Source organism: Sphaerodactylus townsendi, linkage group LG13 (genome assembly GCF_021028975.2).
Source record: "Sphaerodactylus townsendi isolate TG3544 linkage group LG13, MPM_Stown_v2.3, whole genome shotgun sequence".
Lineage (NCBI taxonomy): Eukaryota > Metazoa > Chordata > Lepidosauria > Squamata > Sphaerodactylidae > Sphaerodactylus > Sphaerodactylus townsendi.
Genome location: NC_059437.1, coordinates 28,154,330 through 28,178,409, shown reverse-complemented (window position 1 = coordinate 28,178,409; position 24,080 = coordinate 28,154,330). Strand labels below are relative to the sequence as shown.

The 24,080-nt window shown below is 43.6% G+C and overlaps 2 protein-coding genes across 6 annotated transcripts in view; both read right to left on the bottom strand.

Moving 5' to 3' along the window:
• MCF2 (MCF.2 cell line derived transforming sequence) overlaps positions 1–11,565 on the bottom strand; it is a 72,979-nt gene extending 61,414 nt beyond the window's left edge. The window contains exon 1 of one of the 3 annotated variants that reach the window (XM_048514271.1): positions 11,307–11,565. In XM_048514271.1, the coding sequence (XP_048370228.1) occupies positions 11,307–11,433 (127 nt within the window). In that variant the 5' untranslated portion in view covers positions 11,434–11,565. The remainder of the gene's footprint in view (positions 1–11,306) is intronic. The other 2 variants (XM_048514269.1, XM_048514270.1) reach the window with 2 other exon arrangements.
• A 6,983-nt stretch (positions 11,566–18,548) lies between these two features.
• ATP11C (ATPase phospholipid transporting 11C) overlaps positions 18,549–24,080 on the bottom strand; it is an 85,208-nt gene continuing 79,676 nt past the window's right edge. For 2 of the 3 annotated variants that reach the window (XM_048514027.1, XM_048514028.1), the window contains one exon: positions 18,549–19,485. Coding sequence is in view for 2 of the 3 variants with exons in the window: in XM_048514028.1 (XP_048369985.1) it covers positions 19,420–19,485 (66 nt within the window). In the remaining variant the exon portion in view is untranslated. Of the gene's footprint in view, positions 19,486–23,539; positions 23,645–24,080 lie in introns of all 3 variants that reach the window. The other variant, XM_048514025.1, reaches the window with a different exon arrangement.

Genomic DNA, 24,080 nt, shown 5'->3' with positions numbered 1-24,080 from the left:
GATGGCAGTGGGGGCCAGTGGCAGGCCCCCCCCACAGAACACGCGAAGGAATCATGCTCGACAATCGAGGCTGGGTGTGCCTCAATAAGTCTAAGAAGTATGGCGGTGAGGTTAGAAGCCCGCGCAGGTGGACAAGCTATAGCCCACCAAGGGGACAAGAAGTTTGGTGAAGTGTTACCTATTGAAGGTGCTGACTAGGGGAGGGGAATTTGCGTAAATAGCTGCTAGAGGCCCAACACCCCATTTTGGAGCCTCTTGAGGTTTGGGGTTACCTATATCGATTGTTTTAGTCAGTTCAGGCTTTGTATTTTTAGATAGTGAGTTTGTAAATTGCTTGTAGTTTATAGCATTAGTGTTAGGTATAGTTAGTTTACGTATTAGGCTTAGCATAGTGATTGATGTTATGTTAGGTTAGTTACTAGGCTTGTTTAATGTACTGACACTGGTATGAACTGCTTAGATGGTCAGTCATAGGTCTTCGTAGTCTTGGCAATAGAAGGGAAAGTCGGCATCTGTGTGTACTCAGATTATTATTATGGTATGATTATTGATTTTTTTGTTAATGATGTTATCATTATGTAATGCTTATTGATGTTTTTGCCATGTGTAATGTTATGATTATTGATGTTTGCTACTTGCTGTTTATACTGTTATATTACATGCAGTTGTCCTATCCTTATTGATGTTTTTGCCATTTTTGTAATGTTATGTTTATTGATGTTTACTGATTTGATTATGCTTATTGATGTTTGTTGTTTATACCGCTGTTGTTTGCCGCCCTAAGCCCTGCAGGGGAGGGCAGGATGTTTGTTTATACCGCTATTGTTCACCACCCTGAGCCCTACGGGGGAGGACAGGATATAAGTCGAATTAAAAAAAATTGAAATGCAAACGTGAGTCTGCTCTGAACCACAGAGGATCAATAATGGGAAAGAAATGGAAGCACACACAGGGGCCAGTATCGTTCACTGGCTAGAGGGTCAGAAGAAGATCCTGGAAAGTTCTGGTTCAAATCCTCACTCTGCCATGAAGCGCACTAGGCAACACATTCTCTCAGCCTAAGCCACTTCACAAGATTGCTGTGAGGATAAAATGAAGAAGGTGATGTACAACCCTCTGAACTCTCTGAAGGAAACACAGTGCAAAATGTCGGAGAAAAATATGGAATAAAAGCTGAGGAGAAAAGCGGTACACAGACTCAATTCACAGGTGTGTCCAGGCACAGCATGTAAGGGGGGAAGGGGAGCGAACATTCTGTTTACCTAAAGTATTTTCTTTGAGAGGTGGAAAGTATGAGAGAGGCAGGAATGCCCCCACCTCAAACTTCATCCAGGCCATTACTCCATTGAAGAACCTTGAAGAACCTGCTACCTTGCTCTTGAATTACAAAGGTGAACACCCTGGCTCGCGTTCACCAAATGATACCACAGATCAAAAATGCAGGGAAAAACACTCAGCTCCAGGTTCTTGGATCCACAAAGCTAGGGAAGAGAGCTCTGCAGCGGGGTTAAGATAATGCTACATCTGAAGGGAACAGAAGTAATAACATTTGAAGTTGTGGAAAACAGTTGACTGTGATGTCAAGTGCAGCATAAAATCAGCAATGTGTGTCTTGTAAAAGCCTGTTGATGTCATTACCACAAGCTAGCAGGTATGGAAATGCTGATCTAGGGATCAGTGAAGGCTAGCTATTTCTTTTTATGTTTGATTATATTTATTTATTTATTATTTAAATTTGATAGACCGTCCACAATTCCATATATTGTCAACTGTTTCAACTTTCTGTTAGGTTTGTTTTGGTTTTTTTTTGTGGTAGATTTTGGCGATTCATACTATACACTACACATGTGCTTTTTATGTACACAATTTATATGTCATATATACATATAAGTATATGTATATATGTAGGATGGTGGTTTTTTGATGCGTGGAACCCTAGAAAAGTGTATATTTCCCAAGGAAAAACTGGCACAAAGAAACTGAAAATGCCACAAAACCAAAGCAGCGTGGATTTGATTTGCACAAGGGAGAAGCAAAATTAAACAGGAATGTTTGGGGTCCGAACAACAGGGATATGAAATTCAAAATCATACCTTAATGTAATCCCTGCCTCAAATTACCAGAGTCATAGCTCAAGGATACAGCTTTGCATGAAAGTTTGTTTCATTCGAATCAATATATATTTAGATAATATTTTTGCTTCATTTAGATTCCATTTTTCTTCTCACAAGAGACCCAAAGTAGCTTACAACACTTTTCCTTCCTCCATTTTTTTGTCAAAACAGCTTTCTGAGGTGACTGACTCAAACTCACCCCCCCCCCCAAGTCACAGAAAAGCAAGGATTTGAGGTCTCCTGGATCCTAGCCCAGCCCTCTAAATGATACACTGGCTGTCAAAAAAATATGCTCCCACCTGGTTTGATAGGTTCTACCAGTGGTACATTGATAGAATGAATTGGAGGCATTGATTGGTTGCAAGTCTGTCAGAGTGAAATGGAATGAAATGCCAGAAGATACCTACTACAAATTGTTTTGTTTTATAAATAGCAGCCACAGATAGGTCCCCCTAAAATGGGATCACACAGTATGGAAGGAAAGGAATTTAACTCCTACAGCCTGCATCATTTTCCTGACTTTAAATCCTCCCTGTATGAACAGATAAAATAGTGGTGGCGAACCTTTGGCACTCCAGATGTTATGGACTACAATTCCCATCAGCCCCTGCCAGCATGGCCAATTGACCATGCTGGAAGGGACTGATGGGAATTGTAGTCCATAACATCTGGAGTGCCAAAATCCACAGCATCTTTGGGGATGGGGCCTTTAAGATGAGAAAAATGTTATCGGCAAAAAGAGTCTGATCCTAATTATGGCGTCTTGTGGCATTCTAGAGGGGTTTTTTTTGAAAAAAAAAATCCTGAGATATTAGTTTATTAGAATGTGCTGTTGTTCGTTTTAATGTTATATTAATTGTTACTATGCTTTAATTGTTGTACGCCACCCTGAGCCCTTCAGGGGAGGGCGGCTAATAAATCCAAAATAAAAATAAAAATAAATAAATAAAGCAAAGCAAAGCAAAAAGTACACTGGTAATTCTAATGTTTCCTACATGTGTAAATTGACCCATTCCAAGTTCCCCTAGAACACATGGCACTGGACAAGTATGGGATCAGACAAGACTTGTATCTACTGTCTCTGGATGACTTGTAGCACCATCAGTTAACAAGATCCCAGCTAATGGGGTGGGACCAGGAAACATCTTGGAGAACCACTGGTTAAATGGTCTGGCCCAGGGTGAGGCGGCTTTGGACATTTATTGGTCATCACAGCTACTCTGTGCTATGGCCAGAGCATGCAGCAGATAAAGAAAACAGCTGCAAGGTACTCCTGGCTGCTAACTGCAGCACACATTAGCAATCAGAACAGGGACCATCCCATTCAACCATTTCCTCTCCCCACCCTCCAATTCACACTTGAAATTGCCTTCATCCCACATATGCTGGCTGTCATTTCATTATTTCCATTATGATGGTAAACAGTTATGACTCCAGCACTGCAAAATTATCATTTCAGCTAACACAGCATATGTGTGTAGGGTTTTCGAATAGCTACACAGCCCATCCCTGTCTATCCCTGCTTCATTCAGATTCCAGAAGAGACAGGTACTCCTAAAAATGTCCAAAGCCATTGAAACACAATTGCCCTATATTCTACAAGTTTCAAAGCAGTGGTTGTTGCATCCATATTTAATGCAAAAGCACAGTTCTGCACTTGGGTTAAATAGTGTCCCCCAAGAGAGAAAGAGGTACGACAACATATAGAAGCATAGCCTCTGGCCATCTTTTAACTCACCCTTCCTCCAAAATGCTCAAAGTGGCCTATGTCTTCCTTCGCTGCCCATTTTGTCTTCACAACAACTCTGTTTGGCAGGTTAGGCTGAGAAAAAGTGACTGGTCGAAGGTCACCCCAGAAAAGCTGTATGGCTAAGTATGTACTTAGGACTCCCAGGTCCACCAAGTCCAACAAACCACTAGTACTACGTACCAGCTCTCAGCCTCCTCCATTAAATTGTTCATTCTAGGAATCTGTTCAATTTACTTGGTTGAATCACTGGTGCCATGGGATTTGTTTCCTTTCCAGAGCTTTACTGCTCTTGTTTTATTGCTGCCTTTTTATTGCCAGTTTGGTTTTACAGACCAGTCAGCCACTTTGAATGCCCTGTTCTTGTAGAGACGTTGCACAAACATTTTATAAATAAAAGAAAATAAAAAAGAAAAGAGGAAAACTGAAAAGGTTGGTCTATGGTTGATGATGTCTAAAAGTTGCATTTTCAAATGGGCTGGTCTAAAGTTTGGATCTGGTACATTCACATTAGGGGGTGTCACTTAATAAGACAACTATGTGTGATACAGTCACCTTCAAAAGCCAACAGCCAGGTAAAAGCAGCTGATTTCCTTTTAATGTTGCATATGAAGATAATGTTAGTACAGTGAAGTAGTCTGAGTGTCAGACTAGAGAAGACTCCTTATTGAGTGATTTCAAACCAGTCACCTTTTGTCAGTCTCAATTCACAGGATGATGGTATGGCAGGGACGGACGTAGGTATATATTTTTATGGGGGGGCTCGCCCCTAGGCCATGGCCACGCCTCTCCAAGCCCTGCCCCTGGCCTAGCGTTTATAAAAGCAGCTCTCCGAGGCTGGGACGACAGACTCCCCTGCCCTGCCCTCCCCTGCCCCCCCCCCACCAGCTGGGCTCCCAGCTGGCAGTTCCTTCTGCCCTCCTCTCTGGGCAGAGGCTTAGAGGGAAAATGGAGCCCAGTGCAAAATCTGAGTTTTCCACACACACACACCCCCATGGGCAGCCACTGTGATGCTGGAATCCTCCCCCAAACAGCATCACTTTCAATGGTGTTTAGAGAGCCCAAATTCTCCTTTAAAATCCACCTTAAAGGGAAAATCTGAGGTCCCCAGTTAAAATCTGAGGTCCCCCACCCTGAAACAGCATCACTTTCAATGTGGCGTAGTGGTTAAGAGCAGGTACATTCTAATCTGGAGGAACCGGGTTTGATTCCCTGCTCTGCCGCTTGAGCTGTGGTGACTTTGGGCTAGTCACAGCTTTTCGGAGCTCTCTCAGTCCCACCCACCTCACAGGGTGTTTGTTGTAAGGGGGGAAGGGCAAGGAGATTGAAAGCCCCTTTGAGTCTCCTACAGGAGAGAAAGGGGGGGTTATAAATCCAAACTCTTCTTCTTCATCATCATCAACTGGGGACCTTAGATTCTCCCTTTAAATCCATGCCGAATGGGATGGATTGAAAAGGAGAATCTAAGGAAATTTGGGGTATGTCTGCTGTCAGGGGAGCAATTGTTAAGCTAGTAGCACCAAACTTTCAGGGTATCTTTAGGAGACACTTCTAATGATACCAACCAGGTTTGGTGAAGTTTGGTTCAGGGGGTACAAGGTTATGGACCCTCAAAGGTATAGCCCCCATCTCCTATTAGCTCCCTTTGGAAACAATGGGGGCACCCCCTTTGGGAGTCCATAGCTTTGGACCACCCAGACCTTTTCAAACATTTGGTATATGGAAAAAAAGCACTCGCTGTTCATATCTCCATCTTCCATATGCTGATCAATGAGTCCAAGCACATACAAGCTACATGTTTACTCATGTACAGAAGCAAATGTCCACACGCCTCTCTGCCTTCCTTCCTTTTTCTTGTCATTGGCTAACCCACTGTTTCCCAGAAAGCATTTTAGAAACAGCCAGCTGAGAGGCAACAGGAACTGGAAAACCCTCCCTGCACGTTGATCTGAAAAGGAATTAAGACTACTAGTCAGCTGACTGGAAAAAACAAGAAGTCACTGAAAAAGATAACAATGCTAGGAAAAGTTGAAGGCAGAAAGAAAAGAGGAAGACCCAGCATGAGATGAATTGACTCAATAGGCGGCATATAAATTAAGTATCTAATCCAGTGCTTCTCAACCTGTGGGTCGGGACCCCTTTGGGGGTCGAACTACCCTTTCACAGGGGTCGCCTAAGACTCTCTGCATCAGTGTTCTCCATCTGTAAAATGGGTAAATGTTAGGGTTGGGGGTCACCACAACATGAGGAACTGTATTAAAGCGTCGCAGCATTAATCTAATAAAGGAAGTCACAGCCCTCCGTATGCAAGACCTGAGGAAGGACGTCAATGATACGGGGTCACCATGAGTCATAAGACTCTCTAAAGCACTTAACCAACATGCACAGCTGTCTGACTGTTCATTGACCACAGTCAAATATTCAAGGAAGGCAAGAAATGCTACTCCATAAGTATAGTGGTTGGTTAATGAGTCAGACTAGAATGTGAGAGACCCAGGTTCAAATCTATAATCTGCTGTAGAAGCTTGATAAGTGGCCAGCTGTTTTAAACTACATCAATGGATTGTTGTTGGGGTAATAAAACAGAAGCTTGTTTGAGTTCCCACTTCAGATAAAACCTTGCTACAAATGTTATAATAAATAGCAGCTCACTGTTTGTATTTGCAGAGGTGAATACAACCTAATACCAAGCAAAATTTATCCCACTGGTTTCCCGCTATAGCTTCGGATGTCTCAGCTGGAAGAATTTTTCTGCTGCCTATTTGGTACAATGCCCTTTAAATGCTGACTTGTGTTTTTCAAAACAGGGGCTGTCACTTTTATTCCTGTTTGTTTTGTTCCAGTTTTGAAACTGAAAGCCAGGTGAACTGTTCCAGAAGCAAAGCCAAAAAGGTCTGTCTGGGGCATCGTTCACATCCACTGAAATTTTACCTGGTATTTTAAAAAGTTATAGTCATTGTTTTCTTTACAGATTTAATGTCTTTGCTTCCACTGTCATTAACCAATTGTTTTTGTGATTAGGCAAAGTATCAAGCCTGTTGGCAATTATAGCATCTTTTATTGTCTTGAATCAAATGCATGCTTTTAAAAAAAATTGAAGGTTTAATTGCCTGAATGGAGGCGGTGGCAGAAAAATGCGCCATAGATCAGACTTGCCCAGTCTTTCATCCTTCTGACATTACCCAAGTACAACCACAACATCCTTCCTTCCACCTAGAATCTCTCTACACCCACCCACCAGCACCCATCTGCTTCAGTAGTTTACAAGCTCCTCTTCAACATCTGCTAGTAACACCTGCTTCTTATAACAGACATTCAGAAGCCTTGATCCACCTCCTCAACCTGCTGCCACCATTGTAATTGCAACAAACAGAGAGAGATGTTTCATTCCCCAAAGGCCCTGTGATCATTGCTTTATCTCGTTTTATGTAGGCAAACAAGATTGATAGCTGGAAAACAGCTGCACTTAATCAGAGTTTACAGGCAGCTAAGAAGGATGGAAAAAGGATAACCAACACTGCAATTCTAATTAGAGTTACACCCTTCTAATTCCACCAAAGTCAACAGGCTTAGAAGGGTGCAGCTTTATTTAGGATTGCGTTATAAGCCTGTACCATCAAACAATCATTTCCTTTTGTGGGCAGGAAGTTGCAGACTGAACATCACAAAGTCTGACACCATCTCAAACAGAACACTTTTTAAACAGTTCCAAATCATGCAGCCAGATACTAACCAAACGGCACAAAGGTGACCCACCCCACTAAGTGTGACCCATACTTGCCACCTAGAACTGCTTTAAACTGAGGCAGACCAAGATCTGAATTTTCTGCTCCAATGGGCAACTGTTCTCCAGTGTCCAAGAAGACATTTTTCTCGTTGCCTGCTTCTTGACTCTTTTAACTGAAGATGCCAGGGATCAAACTTGTTGGAAGTAGCAATGCACACAGCGCAAAGGAACTGAGAAGACCCAGCAGGGGGTGGGCAAGTGGTCAGCTATACTCTGTTTCACATAAAGATATTAGTTCAGTCAGTTGAGGTGCAACGGTTGAGGAAGTTGTTTGCTTCCACATTAGAATATAATCTGAAACAAATATGAGAATTATCATTCATTTCTACACACTGCCTTTGTCAAAACCATTCTTTTGTGCATTATTGAACATGGTACTTTAACGCAAGAGCATTTATGCCAAAATGTATTTTTTTTATTTTCAGACTTCCAAATGGATGGGGGAAGAAGGGCTAGGTAGGCACTAGGATCCAGGAGGAGCATTCCACAACAAAGAAGGGCTGACATGCTTTGTTCTGTAGCAGAAGTATATACAATCTGCTAACATCTTTATGCAGAGTACAGAAAAAGCTGTACTTTGTGTACCTTGTGTCACCTCTTGATATCCTGAGATTGATAGACTCAGGTGTACTTCCTTCTTCTGGGAAGTCAAGTTTCTTTTCTAGACAGAATATAGCAGTAGGCTATCCTTGTCTGTCTTCTTTCCTATCTGAAATGCAGTTCCCTAATAAACATTTACCTTTTAATCCATCTAGTGAGTATGTTGACACCTCTCTGTGCAGTAATCTACCAAAAAAACCCAGAGATCTTCTGTACACAAAGCACTGGCGTAATGCCCATTGGGCAAGGTGGGCAGCTGCCCAGGGCATCAACTTGTGGGGGGCATCAAAATGCTGGGTTCGTTTTAGGATATTTTAGTGGTTTTCCATTTTTGGCCTGCAGGGGGCGCAGTTTTTAGGCTAGTGGCACCAAAATTTCAGTGTATCATCAGGAGACTGTCCTTATGCTACCCCCCAGGTTTGGTGAGGTTTGGTTCAGGGAGTCCAAAGTTATGGGCTCCCAAAGGGGGTGCCCCTATCCCCCATTGTTTCCAATGGGAGCTGATAGGAGATGGGGCTACAGTTTTGAGGGTCCATAACTTTGGCCCCCCTGAACCAAACTGCACCAAACCTGGGGGGTATCATTAGGGCAGTCTCCTGATGAGACCCTGAAAGTTTTGAGACTGTGCCTTCAGAAATGTGCCCCCCCAGCCTGCAACCCCATTGACATCAATACAGTAAACTCAATGCAGAACAAAGATTCTTGGGCAAGTTTCGGGATGTTCTTGCAGGGAGGGCATTCTTGGACGTATCAGCACCAAACTTTCAGGGTATCACCTGGAGACTGTCATGATGGCAACCACAAGGTTTGGTGCAGTTTGGTTCAGGGGGTCCAAAATTATGGACCCTCAAAAGGGTAGCCCCCATCTCCTTAGCAAAGAATGTGGGATGGGGTACCCCCTTTGAGGATCCATAACTTTGAACTCCTTGAACCAAACCTCACCAAACCTGGGGAGTAGCATAAGGACAGTCTCCTGATGATATGCTGAAATTTTGGTGCTGATATGTCTAAAAATGCACCCCCTGCAGGCACCAATGTCCTGGTGCAAAAAAAATAGGTCGTGGTGGAGTGGCCGCCCATGGGGGGGGGTGGCATCCAACTCAGGTTTTGCCCAGGGCTACAGTTTGCCCAGGGCTGCCTCGTTACGCCCCTGACACAAAGCAGATGTTCTACTTTGGAACCCAGGGGCTCCTGTTGGCAGACCTGCCATCAGCAAAGGGGCTTAATTTTTTAATCAAGTGCATGCATGCAGAGGTTGTATGGCTGATTTCCAAACTGCATTGGCAAAGTCAGTTGCATGATCTGTACATGTGTATGCCTGACTCAAACATAAATCCTCACAGATGTCAGGAGGCAGGGCAGATGCACTAGGAAAGAGTGGTGGGTAGATACAGTCTTACACCCCAACCTTCATGGGACAGCCTTCGTTTTGCCTGGCCCAACCCTATGTCTAAAGAACCCTGTACACCCCTGCATGAGCCAGCTGCAAAAGAGAACTGTGCAGCCCAATCCTCTCCATGCTGTAAATCTGAGTTAAGCTGTTTTTAATCCCAAAGAAGCAGCAGAGGATGTACATTTATTTGGGAGTAAATCCCTTGGAATACAATTGGACTTGCTTCCAAATAAATGGGCTTTGGGTTTCAAAAACTCCACAGTTAAGTAATTTTTTTTTATTAGGATAGGATCTTCCAAAATAATCACAATCATGCTGCTGTGTAAGCTTTCAAGCTTCTTCAGATTGGCAAAGGGTTGTGAAGAACAGTCTTGAAGTAATTTGGCTGATCCAAATAAAGACACAAACGTTTGGTTTGGATGAACACCTGTAATCCATATTTGGGGCAGCAGCTTAGTCAGCCTCCCTTTGAAAGTTCAAGGAAGGGTAAAACCACAACACTACATTGTAAACGCCAGCGTTTTTGTCTGTCTAAACTTACAAGAGTTATGAGAATCAGACAAAGGAAAGAGAAGAAGGAATTATACCTCCTGAAAGGATCAGCTCACAGATTCATATTTTGTTACTCAACAACGGCAGCATCCACAGGGTAACTTGCACACATGGATCTGTTATCCCAGATCACATAGAGAAGTTCCATACAACTTTAAATGCAGCACTTTACAAAAGAGCCTGTTGGTACATTCAGCTGTATGCCATCAAGCAAGAGGAAATTAAGCTATAGGGACATATGTGTGAAGCGGCCCACAGTTACTGTCTTCCTAGGAACACTGCAATGGATGATATAGCCAAGAATTTCGCACTTAAGGTTCAGACCTTCCATAGCAATCATTACTATCTTGCTGGCATTGCAAAACCCGTTGATGTGTGACATTTAGGGGGTGTTGTTGAATTCAGAGTCAGAAAACCGGGAGCCCTGGGTCAAGTCTCCTTCCAAAAGCTGGGAGAGAGGTATGGCTTCTGGCAAGCGGCCCTGACACACACACAGCCACTTTGGGGGCTCAGCTCACTTTCCAAAAATGCCCATGCCCACTTATGATCTTGTTTCACAATAGCAATTCCATAGAACAGAGATCTGTTCTACGGTCCTTAAGAAACCCACCCCACCACATCTCACAGAAACCCACAGACAGCCCCCACTCAAAATCCATGCATGTTTCAAGAAGGTTGCCAACTTTTCAGCCCACCGCTGCTCCTGTGTCTCTACAGTCAGCTCAAGATACCGACGTTGGGTAGGCCACAGCTGTGTTACCACACGCAGCAATACCCCCTTCTCCCGGATCAGGTTTCTGAAGCAACAGAGCAGACCTGATTTTCCTTCCCGGTCAGTTGGCAACTTTTAAAAATCCACGAAATCCACCGAAATCCACTTGCTCCCCCCACCCCCCGTGAAGCTCGGAAGCTGGTCTTATCTAGGGAAGCCAACCCCCCCCCCCCCCCCGGCTCCACCTCTTGTCCCGCTACCAGCCTAGTCCCGGGCCAACTTTTCTGCCACGGAGGACGGGAGGCAATCGCCCCGGCCCCCCACCTCGGGCCCCCTGCAGCCCGAGGCTGCATTGCAGCTCCCCGAGCCCGGCCGAAAGCGCTGCGGCGAACGGGACTCACCGGCGGCCAAAGCCTCGGCCAGGGCGGCGGCTTGCAGGAGCTGGTAATAGAGCTCCATCTCGGCCTCGGAGATCCGGGTCAGCAGCAGGCGCAGCTCCCGCGGGGGGCCGGCCAGGGCCAGGGCCATGCCCGGCGGCGGGAGCCCCCTCCCCCTTGCAGCAGCCCCGGACCCGCCTCCGGCCAGGGCGCAAGTGGCAGGCGCAACGTCCGCCTCTCTTGCCGTCCGCGCTGCACGCTGCCTCCTGGCCGCAGCGGCTCGCCTGTGCTCCACGGGAAGGCTGGAGGACCGGCTCCGGGAGAAGGAGGCGGCGGCACGGGCTGCGGGGCTGGGCTGGGCGGAGCGGCGTGGAGTCTTCGGGAGCCGCAGCTCGGTGCCTCCTCCAAGCGCCCAGCCGCGGTACCTGCCTGGGCTCTGGCGCTTGCAGGACCGGCCCCCAGGTCCGGCTGCCTCGCCAGATGGGCTTGCAGGTCCGTTAAGGCCAGCCGCCTAAATGGTCTCGCGGATCCCACAAGCAGAGAAATCAGCAGCCTCCCCTGCCGAGGGAGTGTCCCTCTCAGCGCAAGTGCCATTTGACCACCTTGGGGCAGTTCCACCTGCTCGTTAAAACAGGCTCCCTTGGGGCAGCCGGAGCCTCCCAGTTAAAAGATTCGGTTAAGACGTTTGGGAAGGAATTAGCTGCAGCCAGGCTTTTTCTTTTTTGATTGAATAGTGTCTAGACTGGCTGTTGTGGGTTTTCCAGGCTGTGTGGCTGTGGTAGTTTAAACTGCCAGACCATGGCCACACATGGAAAAAACCCACAACAGCCACTTGACTCCCGCTGTGAAAGCCTTCGACTATAGACACTTTGAAAACCTGGCTTGCCAAATCTTCTGCTGTTCATGTTGGCAAAAAGCTGAACGTTTAGTGTTTTTTAATTGCTCACAAGGGAGGAAAGATGATTTTCACTCAAAACTGCTTAACTCAAGGATCTGAAATGTTTCACAATCAAAAAGCCAAACAATATCAACATTCAGTCAAGAAGTAAACAAACTCCAATTTCTTTCAGAGGCTGTCAGGTCTGCAGCAGCAATCCAGGAAAAGTCATTGTTCAGGTCATAAAAAACTTAAATTTTCTTACACATGGATTATAACAGGGCCTTGTTTCATTAGGATATATTTGACTCCACTTTGGCATCTGCCTCTAAATTCAGTATGTATACATTATGTGAAACGCAAGTGTAACCCCCATGCCCAGAATGGGTTGACCCAGTAAGGGGGTGGAGACTCAGAGCAGCAGAAAGGCTGAAAGAGCTCTTTGCAGAAGACAAGGCTTCCAGACTCGGACCTTGATTTCTATAAGCCCTTAACACCTTGTTAAGGTAATTGCAATATTGTTGGGAACTACTGGGAAGGTAGTTGTTGTTTTTGCTATGTTGTAAATGTTGGAGTTTATTGTTTCAGGGTTTTCTTTTGTGGTTGTAATGGGTGAGAGTTCTTCATCATGTTGCAACCTGTTCATCAAGCCCTTGGAGTCTTCAGGAGCCAGCCAACTTGCAAAGAAGAATTTGGACTTAGCAATATCAGTAGACTGTAAATAGAAGGACTTGAAATGCAACCTGAACAGGACCTTGAATTGTAACGTTAAATGTTGATGTTTTAAAAGTGTTAATTGTAAAGAAAAGTAAACCATTTTGTTGTTTAAAAATTGTTGTTGCAACTCATTCCAAGTACTGCCCCACAGAACCCACAAGCTGAGGTTACACAAGCACAATTGCTTCTATTTGCTTCTAAAAAAAATACATTATTGCAGAGTTCCAATCCTTTCCTGGTCATTTGCATGAAGGCTAAAGGCAAATGCTATTATTTACATATCTGCTGCCACAACTGACCCAGTATATACCTAATAAGGCAGCTGTTGTGGCTGGTTTTAAAATCAAGGACAATATTTTAAAGACGTGTGTGTGAATGGGCTACGGTGGGTATAACAGATGGAACCCATGGCACCTTACACAGTGCTTTCCAGAAGGCTCTGCTCTCATGTTTGCCTTCAAATGCAGCGCTACTCTGAGAAAAATCAAGTGAGTTACATGCATGTGTGAGCCAGCTGTTATAGTGTCATGTGCAGAGACATTCATATAAAGATAGGTCTTTGCAATGCATGCCTCCTATCATGCATTAAATGTACATGTAAGTTTTTAATTTAGCTTTTGTACAAAGCATTGCGTTTTCAAGTTTTTAGGTGACTCTATGTGTTGCTATTAAAATCTCTCCTGTTCTAAGCCCTGGGGATACAAAAGGACTCCCAATTGAAATAAATGAGGTACGTAACAGCTACAATTCTTATTTTTCCCCACAATCACAGCCGTCCTTTTTGAACATGATATGTAGCAGCCTGGAAAACCCACCACAACCAATGATATGTAGCAGTTCTCAAGTCCCACTGTTGTCACTTCTCATCAAGACCTGCCTAGCTGTGTCTCTCAGGTTCTGTGCAGGTTGTATAATTATGTTTAATTTTAACACAGAATCACAAATCTGAGAGCAGGCAGCGCTGTCCTTTTGTTCTTAAGAGAGGGGGAAGAATTTTTACTCATGGCTGTTGCCAAGAGAAACGACTACACATCTCTCTTAAATGGATGGTACAGTTTACCCCTCTTCCACACTTCTGGGGCTCTGCAATGAGCGAGCCCCAACCTCCTTTTGACCCATTAGATTATCATAATCAACAATAAACACACCTTTGTGCAGCAGAGCCTGTAATGTATGAAAGCAACTGTCACACAGAATGTACGCAAGCTTGCAAACATGCCTGCAAAGTTACTAGTCCATGGGCATATATGTAACTAGGCAGCCTATCTATACACTATAAAGGGGTGGGGGAGCTTTTGTAAAACTTTTGTCTGTGGAAATGATTTTCACCAAGCAATCACAGATATGGCTGCACAGAGGACATGAGGAACAGCACCAAAGTTGGGATCACTCATTAAGACAGATTAGGCAAAGTTATTAATCAGAACATACCAAAGTTTATTGATTATTTCAAACAAAAGTTTGATTCTTTTTGTAATGAAAAAGGCAAATTGCATTCATAAAAGTGTAACATTCACATTCCACTGTCATTATACATAAATGTATAAAATTGGCAGAGATAAAAATGAAGATTGCAGTCCCATCAATTTTTGCAAGCAGCTGAAAAAATGCTTCTTAAAATCTATACACAATGTACATCCAACTCCTCCACTCCATATCTACAACTTTTTTTCTTTTTTAAAAAAGTTCCATTACAATTGGTTTTACAATATTGACATAAGACTACTTGGACTGGCATGGCCCGAATGCACAAGTGAATTAAAAATGCTGACGATCCCAGATCGTGGACTGAATATATCCTCCAGTAATGACAGCAGTGCTTTGGGGACAAGTACCCAAGCAAGCTCACCGCTTGAGGATACAAAATCAAATGCATCAAAGTTGGTCATGATTATGGTCCAGTCCAGGCAAACAGCAGGCCATGTGGTAAAAATTATCTCAGATCCTGCCACTTCCCCTTCCCTGCCATTAAAATGCTAGCACCTCATGGACAATGCAAAGCTGCACTTTCTAACTCTGACACTTTAGGTTTCCATGTTTAGTGAGAGAGGATTTAGACATGATTTTCCAGCCTACATTCTGAAAAAAGGTTTGCCACAAAGGTTTGCTATTGCTACGATGCCAAATCTACAAAATGCTCTCAGTAGGACAGATTAACTCCCCAATTTTCACACCCTTCTGGGAACAAAAACAGACCACCTCACTGCCGATTTGCTTAGCCACAAAAAGCCATAAAAATAAAAAACCTTGGGCTAAAGTAAAACAGCAGAAGTTCAGAGACATGGTCAAATCATCTGGTCCTGTCCCGGTGGTGACAGAAACCAACTGTTTTTCCAATTTGCCTCTAAACCTCCTGTTTCCCAAAGACCTTGGGATAACTTCAAACTGCTAAGTTTATATTACGTTTGAGAAGATGAAGAATCTCCCCCACCCCATTGGAGTTTGAAATCAGAGAATTTGGTCCCAAGTTATTGAAAGAAAATTAAAAGTTAATTCTGTCATGTTTGCAGGTGATTAGGAAAGCTAGAAAAAAAAGGTTATTACCTAACTTGTGAATAACACAGAGTTCCAAGTTATATGCAACTCAAAATTTAAAAGAAAATTCCCAGAAACTAACCAGCAACCCCCACCCGCTAACTAAAACTGTCAGCGGGTGCAAAACTGATTCCAAACCATAGATGTGCAGCAGGAGGCTATATGTAGAGTACACTTGTACACTTCAGTCCTGGGCTGAAAACAAAAACACATCTACACAGGCAACTGTGTAGCCAACAAGGAACTGTATATATAAAGTTTCTGGTAAAAGGATGGAGGGATTTCTGCCAGTTATGATTTGGCACCTTGCCTGTCATACTGACAGAGGCGTACCTCCCATTGGGCAAAGTGGGCAGCTGCCCTGGGCGCCACCTTGTGGTGGGCGACAAAATTGCAGGTTTGTGAGAGATTTTGTATTTTCAGTGTTTTTCCGTTTTTGGCCTGCAGGGGGCGCAGATTTTAGGCTAGCACAGGGGTAGGGAACCTTTAACCCTCAAAGAGCCATTTGGACCCGTTTTCCACAGGGAAAGAAAACACTTGGAGCCGCAAATAATTTTTGACATTTAAAATAAAGATAACACAATATATATTGGGTTTTTTTACCTTTTACTCCACTCATTCTGAGAAGCGCATGGATGCAGGGCAGGCAAGGATGAAGCCGGCGGCTCGGCCTCGCCGGCCACCGGGAAAGTGCCCACCCTGCTCCATGAACGGGAAGGGCTGAGAAACCCACAGCGCGGCCCAGCCGACCGCAGGCAGTTGGTGCGCTTGCCCTGCTGCCTGCAGGGCGGGCAAGGATGGGGCTGGTGGCTTGGCTCGTGGAGCCACAGTGCAAGGGCAGAAGAGCCGCATGCGGCTCTCGAGCCGCAGGTTCCCTACCTAGCAGCACCAAAATTTCAGGGATTTTTTGGGAGACTCTCCTGATGATGTCATCCAGGTTTGGTGAGTCCAAAGTTATGGACTCCCAAAGGGAGTGCCCCCATCCCCAATTGTTTCCAATGGGAGCTAATAGGAGATGGGGGCTACACCTTTGAGGGTCCATAACTTTGGACCCCCTGAACCAAACTTCACCAAACCTGGGTGGTAATCATCAGAATCACTGAAATTTTGGTGCTATCTTAATAATTGCACCCCTGACAACAGGCACCCTTTAAATTTCCCCAGATTCTCTTTTTAAATTCACTCCCTTCCCACCAATGCTTGTTTTCTTTCTTTCTTTTATTCTCTCAGTGCCTAATAAAGGTTGTTGTTGTTGTTGTTGTTGTTGTTGTTAAATCTACCCCCTTCGGCATGGATTTCAAGGGAGAATCTGAAGTCCCCAGTTTAAACACCATTGAAAATGATGCTGTTTGGGGGTGGATTCCAGCATCACTTGTTTAAACCAGGGAGCCCAGATTCTCCTTTTAAATCCACCTTAAAGGGAGAGTCTGGCCCCCCCCCAGTTTAAATAACATTGAAAGTGATGCTGTTTTCCCCAATTGGGGGGACTGGATACAACACCATAAAATGTTTTCATAGCAGTAATAAAACATTTTGAAAGCATTTTGAAAATGTTTTCCAAATATTATTTCGGCTGTGTGGCATGGCCCATTGCTATGTTCAGATTTGTGAGTTAGGGGATGTTCTATAATGTGATGGTGACTTTGAAACGACCTGGTGGAAAAAATTATTGTTTGGTCATGGTGGGGGCCACCCGTGGGGGGGCCCATCAAACTCAGGTTTTGCCCAGGGCTCAAGTTTGCCTAGATACGCCCCTGCATACTGACCCTATCTTTCACTGCTTAAAGTAGAAGTTATTGGGGGAAAGGGGGGTGGGTTAGAAGAGAAACGGTGAGTAATGGCTAGGAAAGGAGATCTGTGGTGCGATTGTAAATGTCACTGCATTCTAAGTTTCCTTGCCTCAACCGATTGTCTGCCACATACAGGGAGAAAGGAAGGGGGACGACAGACGCTCAGCAACAACACCACACCATGCTTTCCTCCTACCAAACATTACCAAGAAGATGAAGGAGGGCCATGTGAGTTAGCGGCAGCCACACAGGCCCCATAACATCTAGCAAGGCTTTCAGAGTTTGTGCAGAGATAGGCACAATGGAAATGAGAAGATGATCAACATTTTAGAAATAGAGGCAAAATGAGTTTAAACTACAAGCATTACACAAGGGGGAATAGGAATCTTTCCATTCACAGTGAACTGTAGGACTTTAGTTGTAAGCTGGATTGGCCTAGACATTATTTCTAGCTATGATTTTTTGTGCGCTTGTTCATGCATGCACTGCCCCCCTCCATGAAACTGTTTACTTGAGAATGTCATCAGCCTGGCCTTTGCCCACGTTTGCATAGGACTAGTGCTTGGATCAGAATTGGATTCAGTTGAGCCTCTCAAATCTCAGCGGCCCCGTCTGCCACGGAATTTGTAGCAACTGGCACAAACGTACTTTGAAATTGACACAATACTTTCTGTGTGTAGCTTGGAGCAAAAGCCAAAGGAAAAAAAGCCAGAAAGGAAAGGTAAACCAGCAGTGCTATTGTGTGTGCTATAGGGCTGCTTCACATATCACATGATGGCAAATAATGGGTACCTGTGCTTGTGTACCCATCAGACATACAATTGAAAACATGCATCAGTTGCACATGCTAACAATATTGGTAGGTGCACCTGTAAGAATGTACAGATACACTTTAACATACACATGTGAACTGGTCATCAGATGCATCACACTTTGGAGGAAGAGAGCTAACAAAGGATGTGGCTCTCATACTAGAAAGGGTAACAGTGCAGGCATGTTAGGATCCCTCTCCCCCAAGCAAAAGCCAATGGGCCCTGAATGTGAAGAGAGGGAACATGACCTTCACCACAAAAATCTTCCCCACCCCAGTTTATATCTCATCACAACAACTGACATCTGAACCTTTGGGAACAGTTAATGTATTCTAAGGATCTAGCATCTGCACATCTTGAAAATTACATACTAAAAATGGTGCTTAATGTTTAACAGTTCAGGTTGAGAGAAGACTGACAATGTGGCATAAATATTTTCTCACAGTAAAGTGTATTACATTTCTTTTTTTTTTAGAAAAAGAGACATGCTGATTTGGACTGCACAATTGCTTGGGAGCGGGGGGCGGGGGGAGAGAAGAGAGTAATAGACCACAGAAAGTAAATCTTTCAAATGTGCAAGTGTTGGAAAACTGGTTACTTTTGAATTCTTCAACCCAAACTCAACAGAGAAGACCTTAATGTTTGAAATGAACAAGGATACCACTGGAAAAAGAAAGTCTTTCCATTTTTTCAAGTATTTCTGATGGGTCAATGTATGTATAGGGCAAAAAAAAAAATCAACCATTCTTTAAAAAAAACTGCCTTAAATGTGGGGTGCAAAATTCTTGTCAGACTGAGTAGGGTGGTGGTGTCTGAGTAAGCAAGAGATGTACATCTACATGATTCTAATTTATGGTCAAGCCACCAAACTACATACAAGATCTTTCTAGTGATGCTCATAGAAAATGTGAACACGGCCCTTTGGAACATAAACTCATGCCATTTCTTTGGTCAGGATGGCAAAGAAACGAAACAGAGAAAACTTTAGCAGCATTTCACCTTTCTTGGATGAATCTGAATCACAGAAGAACAGGCCACTAGTCTTCCAAGTACCAAAATCTCTCAAGGAGTTTTCTCCAACATTTTCTCAGCAGAGTAGCAAGTCAGTTTTTCAAATATGGGGATTAAAGAAGGGAAATATAAGACACCTCTCCCTACTTTTCCCCATTATTTTAAAAATACAAAGCAAAAAAATGTCCTTATTTGAACAAACCCACAATAAAAAGCAACAACTTTCTTGGCTTCCTTTTTGATTGCTTCTGATACTCAGCTTGTAGAAGAGAGAGAGAAAGAGAGAGAGAGCACTGTTAATTTAAACCCACATGCTGGGGTTATAATCTTTGCATCCGAAGAATCCTGAGAGGGCATCATTCCGTAAAAGGAGTCATGGTGTTTCTGGCCTTTGCTTAGTAGATGTGGCCGTTCTCCCTGTGTTTGTAGGACACCAATACTGGCAGCTCCAAAGAAACAGGCTGTAAAAATCCAAAGGGGGAAAGAAAGAAGACAATTTAAGTTAACACTGATACTTGTCAAAGATGAAGGGAAGAGCGTGGGAAGAAACACCTACCACCCTTGTATTATATCAGAAATAGAGAATTAGAATATGCTAGGCAAAAGAAAGAACAACGATAGATCTGAGGAGAGAGAAAAATGCCAAACCACACTTAAAACAAAACAGCCCTCTCAGCTCCCCCCACCCCCCAATGTAGAACACCTTCCCACTGGAAGATTTGAATAAATATATATAGGCCTTCAAGAAAAACTTGAAGATGTAACTGTTCTGGAAGATCTTTGATAGAATTTAGAAGTGTTTTTTTTAAAAAAACAACAACAGGGCTGTGATTATTCTTAATTTATTGTTTTATTTTGTTGCTTACTTCTCATAACAGCTTTCTAACATAAAATCTAAAAGGCCAAGCAGCAAACAAGAGAATTTGATAGAGCTTTTGATGTATTACACAACAGCTGATTCAAAGAACCATTTAAAAACTTTCACCCCTAGGAAGACCGCTTTCCACATGCACTTCTTTGCTAAGGAATCACATGCCTGCTATGGAAATAACATGCACGGGATTCTGGGGGGCTGCTGTAAAGCACACATACCCATTTCATACTGGACAACAATTAAGCCTGTAGGTGTCTCATAGTCAGCTGAATATACCTGCTAAATGCTCCTTTGGGGCTGCATGTTGCAGGTGACAACCAAAGGAAGAGGGCAACATCATGTTTGATGACTAGGACCAATATTTTAATCCCCACCCCACCCCCCGTAAGCCTTTGAGGAGTCTCTCACAGTGCTCTCAGAAACCCCTTGGAGGGAAATATGACAATTTTTTACCTCACAGAAAATGTTATTTTTAAAAGGTATCTCCTTAAAAACTTTGTTTTTGCATGCTAAATAGATGTTTCTTTTGTCTGTTGATTGCGGGGTTGGGAGAAGCAGGAGCAGGCAACAGAAGAAGAAGAGTTTAGATTTATATCCCCCCTTTCTCTCCTGCAGGAGACTCAAAGGGGCTTACAATCTCCTTTCCCTTCCCCCCTCACAACAAACACCCTGTGAGGTAGATGGGGCTGAGAGAGCTCCGAGAAGCTGTGACTAGCCCAAGGTCACCCAGCTGGCGTGTGTGGGAGTGCACAGGCTAATCTGAATTCCCCAGATAAGCCTCCACAGCTCAGGCGGCAGAGCTGGGAATCAAACCCGGTTCCTCCAGATTAGATACATGAGCTCTTAACCTCCTACGCCACAGCTGCTCCAGGTTGTACAATGGAGGCTGACAGGAAAATTAAAATGTATCTGCTTGATGGCAGGAGCTGGAAAAAGTGAGAGAGGTTTTTGGGGGGTGGACAAATGATTTAGCAATGGATCCCTGGGCTTTCTGAACTAAAGTTGGCAGATTGAAACAAGGACTATGCACAGCTTTCCTCACCACTAACTTGGCACCAATGATGCACAAATACAGGCACAAGTAATGTGCTGTCAGGGAAGCCTCTGAAAAGCCTCCTTTGCCAAGGTCAGCTTCCTTGCATCTCCCTGGTAATCCATCTGTCTCTTCCATCCATTCCATCATGCAGAAAGGTAACAACTCCTTTCGTACAGATGGGACCAGTACTATGGTTGTGCCTCTGTTGTGGCATGGTCTTCCTGAGGCAGTGAGGAATGCACACACTTTCAGGATTCTATGCAAAGTAGAATTATTCAAGGTGTATGAAGACATTTTTTTGTGCAGCCTTGTGTTTGCTATGGGTTACATCTACTGTTCTTGATTACTTTAGCCTTACGGTTGTGTTTTGTTGAAGCAGCCTTAGCTCCCATTCAGATACATATTGTCCTTTTCCACATGGCAATGTCACACTCTCTTAGCATGGAAAGATGACCCTAGGCAGTTGAATGCTCATAGTTTAATGAGGTAATGTGGAAGCTGACCAGGGAAACATCCCCCCCTCCCCCCCCCCCAACACTTGTACTTGAAAACACAGGGCGTACACTACCGTTTCATCTTAAAAGTTATTCACAGCTCCCAACAGAAGGCAAATAAAAATCTATTGCTATCAACCAAAAAAGCAACACCATCAGCTCAGGGGAGTTGCAGCTTGTAAAAGCTGAGGAATAGCCTGTGATATGCATCCTATTAAAAAGAGCAAGAAAAGCAAAAAAATTTTTTTTTAAAGCTGAGGTGAGTGAGTACTTTGGCTGATGCTAAAAAGATGACACCACAAGGGGGCACACCACTGGAAGTGAAGTGGTTCTCCATCAGACAGGGATTCTGCCTTGTTGGACCTCTTTCCCCAAACAATTTGATCTTACAAGATTAATGGGGATCCATAGCAGCTTACATCATTATTCTCCCTTCTTCCACTGAATTCTTAAAATAACCCTGTGAGGTATGGTTAGATTGACAGAGAGCGACTTGCCAAAAGCTGAAAGTAGGGATTGGAACCCAGGTCTCCCAGATCTTAGTTTAACACTCTAACCGCTATGTGTGCTTTTGCATCTCCTCATTAGGATTATGATCATGCATCTAAAGTCCAGAATTGTGGAACAGAATTCAGTTGTGGCTTAGGCCCCAGTCCATTCAGCCAGGGGCCTAAAGGCAGACTGAATATTGGAGGTGGGGGAAGGGGGGAGAGAGGGAGAGAAAAAGTTTGCTAGTTTTAAGTGCTAAATTTTATTTTTAAATGATGTTCGGATTCAACTGCCTAACAATTAACTGCCTCCTCTTTCTCCAGGGCTGCCAAATTTCCCTGCTTAGCTGTCTCTTGGGTGTATGGATTATGTTAAACAGATGCCAGTTCAGATACCCTGGCACATTGCCCCAGGGAGCTGTGCTTGGTGCAGAGCCTGGAGCCCCTAGAAGCAGACAGTGGATGCTTCTTGGAACCAAACATGATACCCAGCAAACCAAATTATCCTTTACCATAGCAAATTTAAAGCACACTTAAATAATCCAAAAGTTCGTCCCACCTCATCCTGAACAGAAGTACAAGCAACTGGCAGAATCTTCTTGCCTTAAACATTTGCACATTGTCTGAGGTTCAATTTCAGCATCTTCCCAGTTCTGGGCAAGATATGCAGGGACAGCTCATGTGTCTGACTGACAGGAAAGATGTGAAGGGAGAATAACAAAAATACAGGAAGAATAGGGAGTGGAGTATAGTGTACTTTCCCACACCGATGTACAGTATGTAATAGCTGCAATATCAACCATCCTGATCAATGTGTCTCTTCACACAAGTGAGGCAAGATTTTAACTGAGAATAGCAATTTGACTGGTTTGGCATTTTTCTCTTTTCAGTACATTTAGTAATTAACACACTTTTAGAATCACACATGTACAAAGGTGTGCATTATATGAAAAACAAACACCATATATCTGTCTGTGCATGCCCAGATGTGCACACACATACACTATGCTGTACAGTACTAACAGGAAAATCACACAAAATTCAGATTCCCTCATATTCATCCTGAATTTACATGTTTAATTCAGATAAAAGAACATGTGATTATGCAAGAATACAAAATTGCAAACAAGTGCAATGCCAGAATACTTGGGGGTAAATTGGAGCCAATTTCTGAACACCTCATCTTCTGTAGTCCAATTTAGCTCAGATTTATTAACAGAAACCCCTTGTCTCTCTTATACAGTTGGAGATACCCAGTATAAAGTAACTCATTTTGAGTATTTTATGGACATGTGTTGGATTCAACAAAGAAAACAAAGGAGCACCCTGATTTGGGAGAAAGCAACTGCAGTATTTTTTTTAAAAACCCAATTATAGAAAAACCAATCTCCCACAACTTTGTTCCTTCCCATGATAAGAGGAAAATGCATTCTCTTCTCGTACTGCTTAAAATACAAGCCAATACGCTTAGCAAACAGCTCCAGTTTAGAAGTGTAGCAGGCATTGTACCTGTTTCCTTTGGATACCAACAGCTGAGATTACAAGACCCCAATTTTAATTGATTTTAAGAAATACTTGGTTAATCCATTACTTCCAAGGCCCTAATTCTTGACAACAGGATACCTGTTACAGTATATTAGGTTCGTCTGAGAATGTTCTTAAAAGGAGAGGTCTGTCTGATGGTCTGTCTGGCACTGAATTGCATGCAGTCTTACAGCTCCCTCTTTTCTGGAAACAGTCAGGCAAATAAACTATCAAGCATGTAAAATGCATTTATCTATGCTCTGATGTAACAATGCAGCAAATTAACCTTAACATAAACAACAGCATAAACCTACAACGGCAGACAAATATCTCAAGTGGTTTAAAACCACCAGCCTGTCAGCTAAGTCAAAGCAGATGTTTGTTACCTGTTTACATAGTTTCATCTATCTCTGGTGGAAAGCTCTGCCCAGTTTGCATTCTATGCTACAGCTATGGAATCAGACAGATGGAGCTTGAAATGGGAAACAGCCAGCTAAGAATCAGTGAGTGCCCTTTCTCAGGAACACTCTTGGTAGCATATCACAAAACACTGAAAATCAGAGTGAGTACAACAGCCTGTGTAAGACCACAGGGAAGGAGCCAAAATATTACCATGGAGAAAAGATGGTCTGTATCAAAA